This window comes from Staurois parvus, unplaced genomic scaffold (assembly GCF_062004578.1).
Source record: "Staurois parvus isolate SC_StPar_1 unplaced genomic scaffold, SC_StPar_1.0 ptg000734l, whole genome shotgun sequence".
NCBI lineage: Eukaryota > Metazoa > Chordata > Amphibia > Anura > Ranidae > Staurois > Staurois parvus.
The window spans coordinates 2345394-2360206 of NW_028318530.1; the positions used below are offsets into that span (position 1 = coordinate 2345394).

At 40.9% G+C, this 14813-nt stretch overlaps 1 protein-coding gene across 4 annotated transcripts in view; it reads left to right on the top strand.

Annotated features, from left to right (window-relative positions):
- The window catches only part of RBM47 (RNA binding motif protein 47), a 150605-nt gene that overhangs the window by 125807 nt on the left and 9985 nt on the right, over positions 1-14813 (top strand). For all 4 annotated transcript variants that reach the window (XM_089654024.1, XM_089654021.1, XM_089654023.1 and 1 more), the window contains one exon: positions 8066-9228. In XM_089654024.1, the coding sequence (XP_089510150.1) occupies positions 8097-9228 (1132 nt within the window). In that variant the 5' untranslated portion in view covers positions 8066-8096. The remainder of the gene's footprint in view (positions 1-8065; positions 9229-14813) is intronic.

Genomic DNA, 14813 nt, shown 5'->3' on the forward strand with positions numbered 1-14813 from the left:
ATAGTGCCCCATCGTTGGTGTCAGTGGTAGGAATAGTGCCCCATCGTTGGTGTCAGTGGTAGGAATAGTGCCCCATTATTGGTGTCAGTGGGAGGAATAGTGTCCCATCATTGGTATCAGTGGTAGGAATAGTGCCCCATCATTGGTGTCAGTGGTAGGAATAGTGCCCCATCATTGGTGTCAGTGGGAGGAATAGTGCCCCATCATTGGTGTCAGTGGGAGGAATAGTGCCCCATCATTGGTGTCAGTGGGAAGAATAGTGCCCCATCATTGGTGTCAGTGGGAGGAATAGTGCCCCATCATAGGTGTCAGTGGGAGGAATAGTGCCCCATCATTGGTGTCAGTGGGAGGAATAGTGCCCCATCATAGGTGTCAGTGGGGGGAATAGTGCCCCATCATTGGTGTCAGTGGGGGGAATAGTACCCCATCGTTGGTGTCAGTGGGGGGAGGAATAGTGCCCCATCGTTGGTGTCAGTGGGGGGAATAGTGCCCCATCGTTGGTGTCAGTGGGGGGAATAGTGCCCCATCGTTGGTGTCAGTGGGGGGAATAGTGCCCCATCGTTGGTGTCAGTGGGAGGAATAGTGCCCCATCATAGGTGTCAGTGGGGGGAATAGTGCCCCATCATTGGTGTCAGTGGGGGGAATAGTGCCCCATCGTTGGTGTCAGTGGGGGGAGGAATAGTGCCCCATCGTTGGTGTCAGTGGGGGGAATAGTGCCCCATCGTTGGTGTCAGTGGGGGGAATAGTGCCCCATCGTTGGTGTCAGTGGGGGGGAATAGTGCCCCATCGTTGGTGTCAGTGGGAGGAATAGTGCCCCATCGTTGGTGTCAGTGGGAGGAATAGTGTCCCATTATTGGTGTCAGTGGGAGGAATAGTGCCCCATCGTTGGTATCAGGGGGAGCAATAGTGCCCCATCGTTGGTATCAGTGGGAGGAATAGTGCCCCATCGTTGGTGTCAGTGGGAGGAATAGTGCCCCATCATTGGTGTCAGTGGGAGGAATAGTGTCCCATCATTGGTGTCAGTGGGAGCAATAGTGCCCCATCGTTGGTATCAGTGGGAGGAATAGTGCCCCATTGTTGGTGTCAGGGGGGGGAATAGTGCCCCATCATTGGTGTCAGTGGGAGGAATAGTGCCCCATGGTTGGTGTCAGTGGGAGGAATAGTGTCCCATCGTTGGTGTCAGTGGGGGGAGGAATAGTGCCCCATCGTTGGTGTCAGTGGGGGGAGGAATAGTGCCCCATCATTGGTATTAGTGACACCAATGATTGGGCACTATTCCTCCCACTGACACCAATGATACTTACCTTGCTGATCCCTGCTCCAGCCTGGGCTCGCTCGCTCCCTCCCTCTCCTATGGTACAGACACTTACCGGTCAGATGTCTTCCTTCTCCGGCCGCTCTCCTCCTCTTCACTCGCTCGATCTTCGCGGTGCCGCCCGGCTCCTCCTTTCCAAGCTACACCTCCTCGCCGGTGATTGGCCGCCTGTGTGCCTCTCCTGAGCTACAGTTCCGGCGGCCAATCACCGATGAGGAAGGATTGATCCCGGGGGTGTGTCCAGATGACAGGGACGGCATGTCATCCCGCCCACACCTGGAGACGGATCAAGGAGCGGTGTCTCGGTTCCTAAGGCCATCGGAAATATGTGTTTTCCGATGGTCTTAGGCGACCCCTGGGAAAGTGTCGTTCGACCCCCAAAGGGGTCGCGACCCCCAGGTTGAGAACCGCTGCACTAAGAGGTCTAGAGTCCGTTTCCAAGGTGTACAAAGTGCCTGAGAAGTGCTACCACAAGACCACATGACCACAAGTGCCCCTCTGAGTGTCATATACATGCGCAATTATATTGTGCGTCTGGTGAGTGCAAACACACCTCTTTTTCTTATCCACAGAAGTCACGATCACCTATTGATGTAATTCCACTGGGAGCGACCATTATCCCAAGACACTGATTGATCTGTGCACCTGTAAGGAAAAGTCATTTCCACTAAAAAATAAATGAGTGTACTTGTGAGCTACTATGGTGTTTGTCTAAACTATTACCATTAATTAATTTGACAAACAAAACACAATATATGATACACCTGTGGTTCGCTGGCACTCACACCTACTCATTAGACCTACATCCCTCCCTCCTAGATTGTAAGCTCGTACGTTGTTTGTTGTTGTTGTACTGTGCCATGTATTGTCCCCCCTATTGTACAGCGCTGAGCGAACCCTTTGGCGCTATATAAACTCGTAGTAATAATAATAATAATAATAATTAGACAGTGTTCTGTGAGAAAATTAAATATATAAATTGTGCCGCGCTCCTGTGTATAAATAATTACAATATTCACTATTTCAAATGACAATCCAAAGTAAAAAAAAAAAAAAATAATAAAATGATATATATACTTATATCTAGTGTATAAAATACAATTATCTTCTGCTTATAACATCATAAATAAATACCGCATACTGTGCTGGTGACAATAGTAAATAGTGATAGTGATAAAAACAATATATATGAAAAAGTGCTCATAGACAGTCCTCTTTCAATTTAAATTTAAATTATGATGGTGCAATGCCGCTCCCATAATCCACGTGCAGTGTGATTTTATTATGCGCTCACCTCAGGTTTTGCCTTATAAAAAGGCAAAACTAGCTTTTTGTCCTTATAGGACTGCTGGGATGATCCTCCTGCTTAGGATATTCCTGATGGCAAATGGGATGATTATGCTCAATCTTAATCCACCTGTCTATGAGCACTTTTTCATATATATTGTTTTTATCACTATTTACTATTGTCACCAGCACAGTATGCGGTATTTATTTATGATGTTATAAGCAGAAGATAATTGTATTTTATACACTAGATATAAGTATATATATCATTATATTATTTATTTATTTTTTTTTTTACTTTGGATTGTCATTTGAAATAGTGAATATTGTAATTATTTATACACAGGAGCGCGGCACAATTTCTATATTTAAAAGTCATTTCCACTGTTTGGACTAGTATGCGTTCATAATGTGCGTTTATCTTATTGTTACTCGTCCATTTTAAGACGACGCACTATTGTCACTTTATTGTGCTCATTTATAGCGCCTTGTTTTATCACTTGTCTATATGCTATTTTATTTAATAATTTAAGCATATTTATATTTATATAGTTGTCCTAGAGCTGCATTTTGATATATACATGGTTTAAAGGATTTAGAGGTTTTTTCCTTATGCAAGCTGCTTTTATTTCTATTTATAAAAAACGCTCGCTTGATCGTTTATTTTATTCTCTTAATTAATTTATATTATATTTCAAGTTTATTATAAAATAATCATTTCTAAGATTAGTTATGAACTTTCCTCCTTCTAGTTTGAAGTCATGTCTCCATGTTCTTGATCTTGACTTCATATTGAAAATATTTCTCTCCTGAGCCTTCTTCACCCCCTTTCATACATATCTCCCCTTTCCCTTCTTTCCTCCAAACTGTACAGATTAAAGTGTTACTAAACCCAGGACCCGGCATTCACTATATCTAGTCTCCCACAGAACACAGAACATGGAAATGCAATTATTTTAGTAAATATAAACTGCTAAATACCTTTTCTCATTAGCAGTTAGAGCAGTCTTGTGACTTCAGCAGAGCACTGGTTAAAGCTTGTAGGAGGAGTTTTCTTTCTGCTCTAGGAGGATGCAAAACCACTGACCTTTGTCTGGACAGTGCTGATTGGCTCTGTGCTGATCACATGCACTCTCCCAAGGAAAAAAAAACCCTCTAGCAATACACACTAAACAGAGCATGTGCAGAAGGGCTACGGTTTCAGTCTGTCTTATCAGCGTGGACATTTGAACAAGAAGAGGGGCAGAGAAGTCAGGATCAAACAGCCTTTTTACACAATGCAGAGTATTAACCCCTTAGGTTTCACAGTGAGTATAGCAAGCATGCTTTACTGGATCTACAGACTGATTTTACTGTTGTGGGTTTAGTAACACTTTAAGTTACTGAAGTCTCACCAGATATGTTTTATCCTTCTGCCCTTTCACCATTTATATTGTCCATCTCTGGACTTGTTATCTTATCAATATCTTTCTATGAATGAGGCCTTCAGAACTGGACACCTAGCTTCACAGATTATAGTGGCAACTGGTTTTCATGTGCTTTTAGTATGCCCTAATGCAGGGATTAAAATTTCAAGTATAGACCTACTAGCTAGGCAAAAACCTTACTCTCCACCAGTTGCCCCACCAAACCTTGCCCAGGTCTGCCTCCAACCCCACCCCAGGCCCGTCCCCCAGCCCTGCCCCCAACCACGCCCCCTTAAAGCTTATGAAATAACATTTTTCTTTAGAATAAAGAGTTCAAAATATAAAAAAACAGCAATTATAACATAGCTTTATTATGTCAATTTAAACATAACAGCAATAGCTTAATAGAGTCTAGAGGGCAAGTGGTTAACATAAAACAATGTAAACATAAAATGAAAATAAGTGTCCCCATCAGAGTCCTCCTTTACATCAGGTGTCCCCCTTTACATCAGGTGTCCCCATCAGAGTCCCCCTTTACATCAGATGTCCCCATAAGTGTAACCTCGCCCTTCCCCCTTGTACTCACAGATCTTCTTGTGAATGCAGCTTCTCTTTCTTTCCCTCCTTCGGTCATGTGATAAGTCACATGACAAGGGGAGAGAGGGAGGACACTCTGCCTTCACTCCTTAGTGCCGGCTGTCTATTGCCCCCTGCAGGCAGGAGGGAGAAGAAAGCCTAGTCCTCCCTCCAGCAAGTGTCAGCAGCTGTTCCCTGTGACAGGAGTGAAACTGCGATGACTCCGGTCAATGAGGAGCGGCACCAGCAGTGTGCCCCCCCCTCAACACAGTGCTCGGGGCAGGTTGGTGCTGCTGGTAGCACCCGCCCCCCACCCTCTGATGCGGCACCTGGAACACACTCGCCCCCATGTTATTTTCACTTGCCAAATGCAAGCAGGCGAGTGGAAATTTAAAGCCCTGCTCTAATGCATCGTTGTATTGCAGTGCAATAGTTTGGCCCTTAAAGGAGAAGTATGGCCAAAGCTTTTTTGGCTATACTTATCCTATGGATCACAGGAGTGCACTCATGTGACCTGTTTTCAGCCAAAATCACAGAGCTGGTCCAGGCTCAGGAAAGATCCTGACCATATAGTCGGGATCTGCCCAGAAGCCTAGACTGGCAGCTGGCTCAGCCTCTCAAGGAGCCACTGAGAGCCTAAGCCAGCCACTCCTGTCCCTCCATGGAGGCACAGCATAGAGCCGGAGACTCACATTCACAGGTTATCTGCTTAGAATGGAGGGGAGAACTGAGTGATCAGTGGTCTCATGTGGCCCTTGGAGCCCTCTGATGTGGCCTTCGACCTCAAACCAGGGAAGTGCACTTCTATTATATCTTGCGGTTTTGGTGCACTTTCAGAAAGTACCCCACACCTGCAAGATATAAGAGAAGTCTATGGCAAAGTGCAGCTAACTGTGAAGTATGGGTAAAGTATGGGTAAACTGCAGCACGTCCGTGTGAAAAAGTAAAGATACAAAGGTGGGACTTTGTGTATACCTCCAAAGGTATGTTACAAACAAAAATACAAATTATATTTAAAATATTTGTATATATAATTTGTATTTTTGTTTATAACATACTTTTGGAGGTATACGCAAAGTCACACCTTTGTATCTTTACTTTTTCTAAATATAGCAGGGATAATACCTCCTGAGATTAAACTAACACCTTATCCCCATATGCAATTCATACCCCATCAGTGTAAAAGCAGCCTTATAGGGTGCTCAGGACAGTAAGGGCTTGTTTACATTTGTGGTTTGGGGGTGGTAAAACCCCCATAGTTGAGATGTGTTTCCCCCCCCCCCCCAAACCACCAGTGTAGCGTGAGGCGTGGACAGGAGGGGCGGCGGGGGCGGCATATACAAGAATTGATTCTCTCAATTTTCCCTCTGTAACCGCAGCAACTCATCTTCTTTCCTTTCTGCTGGCATTCAGCGGCTGCAGGAGGAAAATGTTCATTATGCTATTTAAAATAAAAAAAATCTAAATTCTGGACCATTTAATTTTATTGTAGCCCACAACAGGTTACCAAATCACCTAAGTGACCCTCGCTTTTCAAAGGGTTGAGCACCCCTAATCAAGATAATGTGTCTGCTAAAGTACTCCATGAGTACAAATCACAGGAAGATGGTGGTGTCCTCTTAGTCTGTGATGACTTCTGAACCATGCAATTCAAAGGTTCAGATCTAGTCTTTAGTCTGCAGTAAAGCATGCATTATTGTATAAAAATATATTGTAATGGAATTTAGTAATACCAAGAAACTGACTACTAGCAGGTTGCATAACTTCCATAGAACTCCAAATCAGAACACCAGAGCTTTCTATTGTTATTCTCATATCAGGTACAGAAGAAGATACAAAATAGTGGAGGTACATTTACTGCCCATTTACACCTTTGCACATAGAATGTTTTTTTTTTAACACCACAGTTCTCAACTTAGGACTGGTTCAAACTACATTTGTGGACTGTGTTGCCTTAGTGCACTTATGTTGAACATGTGGTATTGCATATTTTACCTGCTTTGTGTTAATACAGCCATTAATGCACATACCACATTTTTTGAATGCACTGCAAGTCACAGATCGCTCACATATGTATGCTGTAGCGTGTTACTATGTATGTGTGCTGCAGCACATTGGGGTGCTACTCAAAATGCATTTGTACTAACACAAGATAAAAATGCGGTTTACAGTGTGCTACCGCAATGCATCAGCATGTAATTATTGTCCTCCTGAAGTGTATATTTAAATTTCACTTTTATGAAAGGATTGGGTTGAGATTTTACAATGCAGGCATCATAAATATTTAATTGAACACTAGTGGTTGTATTTCAGATGTGGTTTGCACACACTGATTATGTATGCCGCAGACACAGAGGAAATGTGTGAAATGTCCTGTAACATCATTAGTACAGCACTGCTCATTAGATGTGATCGTGCAATCAGACAGTAAAGCCAATTGAAAGTTTGTCAAAACAAAAAACTTTCACTATATACTAACATAACTAAATACTCGGGATTATTTTTTGTATAAGACCAGTAGGATTTATTTATATTAGTATTGAGAGAGATGAAAGAAGGTAGGGAGATACAAGCCTTTGGTGAATTACCATGGAAATGATCACCTTTAAATTAGAATTATGGTATATCTAAAGCCAAAACTTTTTTAGGTAGGGTAGACTGGTTAATACCACTTTTAGGTTTTGTATCGGTCTTATTGGGAGAAAAACCTATACTTCCTGTATACTTAAGCAGACCATAGATGGATCGAATCTTGTCTGGTTCGGCAGGGACCAGCTGAGATTCGATCCATCTATGGGTAGGCTGGTTGTACCCATGGCGATCCATAGATCGACTTGGGTACCACCAGCCTGTCTGATTTTTAAAATTCAATTGTTACCTCTGGCTATAGCTGCTAGCAGTAAGCACTGTGTTTTCCCAACTGGAAAGGCTCCCTGCGCCTCCCAGCAGAACACGATAGCGCAACGGGAGGCATTCCCCCATCTTCACCGACTGTGTAATGGGGGATTGAGCAATTTTCTTTCCTTCCACCCGTGGTGGAAAGAAAGAAACTCGAATTATCTATGGCTTACTTTAGACACAAAAATAAAGGAAATCCTGTCTTAGACAGCTGTGACCAAAACATGTGTCCTTATTGGAAGATGTCCCCTCTACTTCCATTCTGGAAAGATTCTTTAATTGTAATGGATGCAGTTTATTCTAAAGTTATCTGATTTCAGTTAAAATCTATTGGGTAAACATTTTACATTTGCTATTGTGCAAGCTGCTACATGATAAGGAGTGTCTCTTGGTTTCTGCACTGTATTGCTCTTTCTTCATATATATGTTTTCTTGTAGTTTTGTTTTAGCCAAGTTTTTACATGACTAATTTACTCCAGAAATCTGTTAAAGCAGAAAGAAATGATTTCTACCAAAAGCTATGTTTTTATTTGTACAAGTGCCCTTGATTATTTTATTAATGCTCTGTTTTTATTTTAAATAGGTTTCAGCAAGTATTGCATGACTTTGGCATAATGACAGCAGAGGATTCTATTGCTATGATGAGTAACGATTCTTCTAACATGTCAGCCTCAAAGATCACAGAGGGAGTTGTCGGTGCACCAAATGAAGCTGCTCTTGTAGCACTTATGGAACGTACAGGCTACGCAATGGTCCAGGAAAATGGACAAAGAAAATATGGAGGTCCACCACCAGGATGGGAAGGTCTTCATCCCCCACGTGGTTGTGAAGTATTTGTAGGCAAAATACCCCGTGATGTCTATGAGGATGAGCTTGTTCCCGTTTTTGAAAGTGTAGGTCGTATCTATGAAATGCGCCTGATGATGGACTTTGATGGAAAGAATCGGGGATATGCTTTTGTCATGTACACACAGAAACATGAAGCCAAGAGGGCAGTTCGAGAACTTAATAATTATGAAATCAGGCCTGGAAGGCTCTTAGGTGTTTGTTGCAGTGTAGATAACTGTCGACTTTTTATTGGGGGGATTCCAAAGATGAAGAAAAGAGAAGAGATTCTAGAAGAAATCTCTAAAGTAACTGAAGGAGTTTTAGATGTTATTGTCTATGCTAGTGCTGCTGATAAGATGAAAAATAGAGGCTTTGCCTTTGTAGAATATGAAAGCCACCGAGCAGCTGCCATGGCCAGAAGGAAATTGATGCCAGGAAGAATACAGCTATGGGGCCACCAGATTGCTGTTGACTGGGCGGAACCAGAAATTGATGTTGATGAAGATGTGATGGAAACCGTCAAAATCCTTTACGTGCGGAACCTTATGATTGAAACATCCGAGGATACAATTAAAAAGGTGTTTGGCCAGTACAATCCTGGATGTGTGGAGCGGGTTAAGAAAATACGGGATTATGCCTTTGTGCATTTTACCAGTCGAGATGATGCAGTGCAGGCCATGAGGAACCTTAATGGAACTGAACTGGAAGGCTCTGGCATAGAAGTCACATTGGCTAAACCAGTAGATAAAGAACAGTACACACGATACCAGAAAGCTGCTAAAGGAACAACGACCACGGCTACTGCCACGGAAGTCACTCAGCCAAATTATGTTTACTCATGTGATCCCTACACATTAGCCTATTATGGATACCCATACAATGCATTGATTGGTCCAAACAGAGATTACTTTGTGAAAGGTTGGTAACTGTAATAAATGTATTTTGTTTTATCTTATATTTAAGTTATTCCGAGAATCTGGTCAACTTCCTTTTGATCCTTTCTGTTTTTTAAACTCCCGATCAAAGGCTATACGTACCAAAAACTTAATTTTCAGTACTGGATGAATTTCAGCAACTTCATGCACTCAATGTCACAAGGACAACCCATTTAGGAGATCTCCCTACTTAAATGTCAAGCTCTGGTAACTGATCATAGCCAGTGATATCTTGCTGCCTTTTCTTGAGTTGGGTGATTCTCCCATTGGAACAAAGCAACCTGTGAATGCATTAAATTGTGTATTCAAAGAGTACTGAAATCAAAATTGTTTTTCGTGTGGGTTATTTTACAGTTTCACCAATTTTTTTCATCAGAAGAATTATTTATGAAGTGGGGGAAAACAAATTAAATTTAAGCTGTCATTTATTTTAATGTGCAATTTTTTAATGAACCCTTTACTGTTTTAATACATACTGATGTGTAGGAGGAGTATAAGGAAGTAGTATTTGGTCTGCATTTGTCTCTTTAATTTATGACGCAATCAACTGCCATTCAGAAGCTCAGTAAGTTACATCAAACTCCTCCGCAATTTAACTTCCTTCTGGCAGACATAAAATGAGGGAAGTGCAGATCAACTAGTACAGGAGATGGGACTCAAAAGTAAACCTGTACAAAGAAAATTATGGAGACCTTTTTTGAAAATGCTAGTATCTTAGCTGTCTTCAGAACTTGTAAATCACTGACCTGGAGCAAGTATGCGGCTAGTGTGAGATCAACATTTCTGATCTCCATATTAGTTTCAGTTCAATGACTGCAATTGGATCAGCACGAAAGCCAGGAGATTTTAATTTTTAGAAGGATACATAAACAATGGCAGATTTCCTATATCTTAAAGTAAAGATTTTTTTAAAAAATCGTTTTCAAAAACTAAAATCTTCCAGACCACATGTGCCTTTCAGATTCATAAACATACACAGTTCAGTAGTTAAGTTTGACTTCTAATGTCAATTGCTTGATGAACAAGAGTCTTAAAAATGTTCTACACCTCTGCTTTGTGCAGCTTGAGCCATGTACTGACTCTTTCTCCAGAACATGGCTAAGCAACATGGATAATATACTTCTTTGCTGTATCTCTGTGCTGGATGTTGATGTTACTACACATTGTTATTCTTTAACTATTCTTTCCCTCTTTCCTTCTGCAAATTTGTAAGGATCATCTCAAATCTAACAGAAGAACATAAATCTCCAGAATGTGTGTACAGCCTTGAATATTTTGTAGCAAGCACATTGATTTACAAAATGATACTCCTATTTAATTACCATAAGTCATTTCATCATCATCATAGTTTACAGTGAGAACTTAAATTATTTACGAAGTGCACTGTGATGTCAATAAAAGGTGGACATTGTTAGGTGCAACCTGTAACTCTTGGTAAACAAGCTGGATATGTGATGTAAATGAGTTTACAGGACCTTCACATTCTGGGATCCAACATTCTTCATATATGGAACAGTTCTCATTTATACTAATCCATGTGACCTCATCTTCTTACAGATGACCTGTATATAGGGGCTACGCAGACCTTCACTGAACCATTACAGCATTATAGATTTTTGATTGTATCTATACCTAGTGTATGTGGACATTGGCATGCAGTTTATGCTGCCTCATGGGTTTAAACCCACATCAATTTTAAAAAATCTATATATTTTTTTGCTGTCTATGTACCATTGGGGTGAATTCCTTTTATTTTCTGTCCTGCAGATGCAACAGGAAGTAAACGGAAATCTCTTTAAAGTGAGGGAAGTTCCCCTCTTAGTTGTCATTGGAACAGATGTTCCCACTGGAAAATTTACCCTCACATACTGTTCTCTGACAACTCAAAAGTTTTAGATTTCTATCACTTTCTGTCTCATTGAAAATAGTCACCAGGGCAAAAAGAGTGGGCCGGTCTACCTATTGGGGACACAGAGAAAAATCTTAAAGGTTGTAATTCTTCCTTACTTTTAGGCATTATGCTCACAGAGCTTACAAAAGCTGCTGTTACAGGTACTGAGGGTATTTTTTCAGGCTGTAAGAGCACCTCTATGTAAGCCTGTCTGTCCTTGCAGACATAAGCATTTACAGGTGTATTAGAAGAAGAGCTTTTACAGGCCTAAAAAGACACAAATGCACATTTAGGAGAAGAGCCGAAGAAAAAATGGGGAACATGCCTAAATACATCCAAAAGCTTATAATGCTAGATGCTGAGTGTAAAAGCATTCCAATGGCCAGAATGAATTAATATTTTAGCCAATAGAATGCAATAACGCTCAAACACTAGATGCACCTGAACGCATGTGCAATAAGCTTGTTTAACTATGTTTTTTAAGTGGCTAACAGGAGTTCTGATGTTCAGAAAGGCTTAAACAGATGCCCTGTGTGCATGAGGCCTAAAACTTAAAAAAAAAGTTATAATTATCTATACACTTTAACCACCATGGGTTATTCCTGGTGCCTGCACATCTGGGCTATTGTGCCTGATTTAGAATGGAAAACAAAGGTAACCCCAGATTCTCACACCTAACCACATATCCACTAAACCTCACTTTTTGTAGGTGAGGCCTACCATCATAGTGATTGACTCATAATGAGGCAAATGGGAGGGTGGGCAAAAGCCAGAGGCCACAAAATTTAGTTGCTGTTTCCTGATTAGAGCAACAAATAAGAAAACAGAACAGGTCCCAATGCACACAAAATAATCAATTTGAAGACTAAACTAGTTTTTACAGGAACCAGATGATTCCTGTTCTGCCACACTGTTGTTTTCTTTTAGGCCACGTCAGGTGCACTTTAATGCACCACAGACATACAGTACAAGTCATCTTTTCATAATTTTCTATTGAGCAATACCAAAAGTTGTATTGTTTCCTGTATAAAAGTCCACATTGCCATTTAGATGATAACGATGACCTACTTTTCACTTGCATTCCCATATACATTCTTTATATGGTTTACAGTCATATAAAATTACCCACAAGGAAGTTAAAACATGACATCTATTTGCTTTTGTCAAATGCCTCAGTAGGATGAGAAGGCCTGACTTGCAGTTTCTCTCTAATTCATCTCGAAGGCATTCTATCGGGTTCATCCATGTCTTTATGGACCTTGTGCACTGGTACGCAGTCATGTTGGAACAGGAAGGGGCCATCCCCAATCTGTTCCCACAAAGTTGGGAGCATGATATTGTCCAAAATGTCTTGGTATGCTGATGCCTTAAGAGTTCCCTTCACTGGAACTAAGAGATCACTCTAGAGGACACGTTTCCACTGCTCTAGAGTCCACTGGCGGCATGCTTTACACCACTGCATCCAACGCTTTGCATTGCACTTGGTGATGTAAGGCTTGGATGCAGTTGCTCGGCCATGGAAACTTATTCCATGAAGCTCTCTATGCTCTGTTGTTGTGCTAATCTGAAGGCCACATGAAGTTTGGAGGTCTTTAGCTATTGACTCTACAGACAGTTGGCGGCTTCTGCGCACTGTGCGCTTCAGCATGACCTGATTTTGTCATTTCACGTGACCTACCACTATCTGGCTGAATTCTGTTGTTCCCAGTTGCTTCCACTTTGTTACAATACCACTAACAGTTGACCGTGGAATATTTAGTAGCAAGGAAATCTCACGTATGGACTTATTGCACAGGTGGCAACCTATCACGTTACCACCCTTGAATTCACTGAGCTCCTGAGAGCGGCCCATTCTTTCACAAATGTTTTTAGAAGCAGTCTGCATGCCTAGGTGCTTGATTTGATACACCTGTGGCCATGGAGGTGATTGGAACACCTGAATCCAATGATTTGGAGGGGTGTCCCAATACTTTTGTGGGGGGAAGGATAGAAGGATAAGGATATCTGAAACTGTTGAAGCAGAAGGCACAGAGTAAAAAAACTGGCAGTAGCTAATAACAACCAGTGAGATGTCATGTTTCAGATTAGGAACGGAATCTGGTTGTTATGAATAACTGCTTTGTTTTTACTTCAGTCTTTGCAAAAGAGCTTCTTTGGTTGTATTGCTTGGAAGTTAAATTTCAAACAATTTAATGATTACACCCAATGCTGAAAAAACAACGAACCATTAGTTTGTCATTTAATGCATTTTGAGAAGATGCAAACCAACACATATAATTGTAGTGCTTTGGGGAAATTCCCTACATGCTCTATTTTATATGTATTGACTTGCATTTTGGCATTAAAATTATCTTAAATGGAGCTTCCAAAACCATGCACACACAAAAAAAAAAACCTCAAGTTAACATCCAGCCTTAGAGAAACACTTGGATTTTAGCATAGTGCCAGAAGGAATTGTCATTGTTGCCCAATAGCAACCATATGTTTCTCATTTAGTACAAGTTAAAGAAAGAATGACTTATCTGATTGGTCATCATAGGGGAACTTTGAGAAATGAATTATAATGGTCATATATCCAGCTTGTTCACAGCTTACCGTGGAAGGTGTTGCTTCCCTACTTTAGTAAACCTTACCAGAGCCCAAAAAGCTATCGAGGCAGACTATGTATGTATTATTAACATCTTTTGAAAAGTGTATTGAGTGCATAGTACAAAATGTCATGGTCTCCTTGTTATGTTTGATGACAAAAGATAAGAAAACTTACCCAAGGTCACATGAATTATTCCATTCTGCTATTGGTCACAGTGCACTTTGTTTATCTCTTATCAGCATATGTTTGTCACCTGACTACCTGGCAGCTTTACTGCTGATATGTTGCTGGAACTGCCCTGATTTGTTGTACATAGCATGTACCTTTACATCACGCTTCTATCAGTCATAAATCACAAACGCTAAAATACAAGATTTTCTTCAGTTTGAGCGCACATTGTAATCTACACAAGTATAAGTGGAATTATTATCTGTCCTTAACAGAATGTAATAGTTATGAAATTATAGGTTACGTGAGGAAGAAATGCCCCATATTCAATTACAATTGAAACCATATACAGGATAATGCTTATTTTCGTATCTATAAAATCTTATAAGTGTCAGTGGGGTAATGGCATACCTGCCACCCTTTTAATATCCAAAATTTGGACAGTTTACTTCTGAAAATGGGGAATCGAAGCTAGATCCACAGTTATAGAATTGTAAAAAAAAATCAAAACTGGCTTTGCCTCCTCCCAATACTTGATCCTTTCTTTCTTGTCAATGAGACCACCTATCCCATTGAGGCAGCAATAGGGAAACTCAGAGAGGGTGAGGGGTGGGGCAGGCATTATTTTTACAAGGTGAAATTTGCATATTACCTGATTCTTACGTAATAGCCGACACTGGATTTTCACAGAATATGAGCTTGATAATGATTTTTTATCTTATGCTCAGTTTGAACCCAAATCTTTGAGAGGGTTTCTTCAAGAAATGAACCTGATTTACCCCAGCCATGTCCAAGCAAGCCCACCATTAATTAAAAAAACACACTTGGCCCTTCAGAGGTTTAATCATTAGAATAATACCATCAAAATACAGATAAATGGGTTGCTTGGATAATAATATTTGGAGCAGTTTTTCAGCCA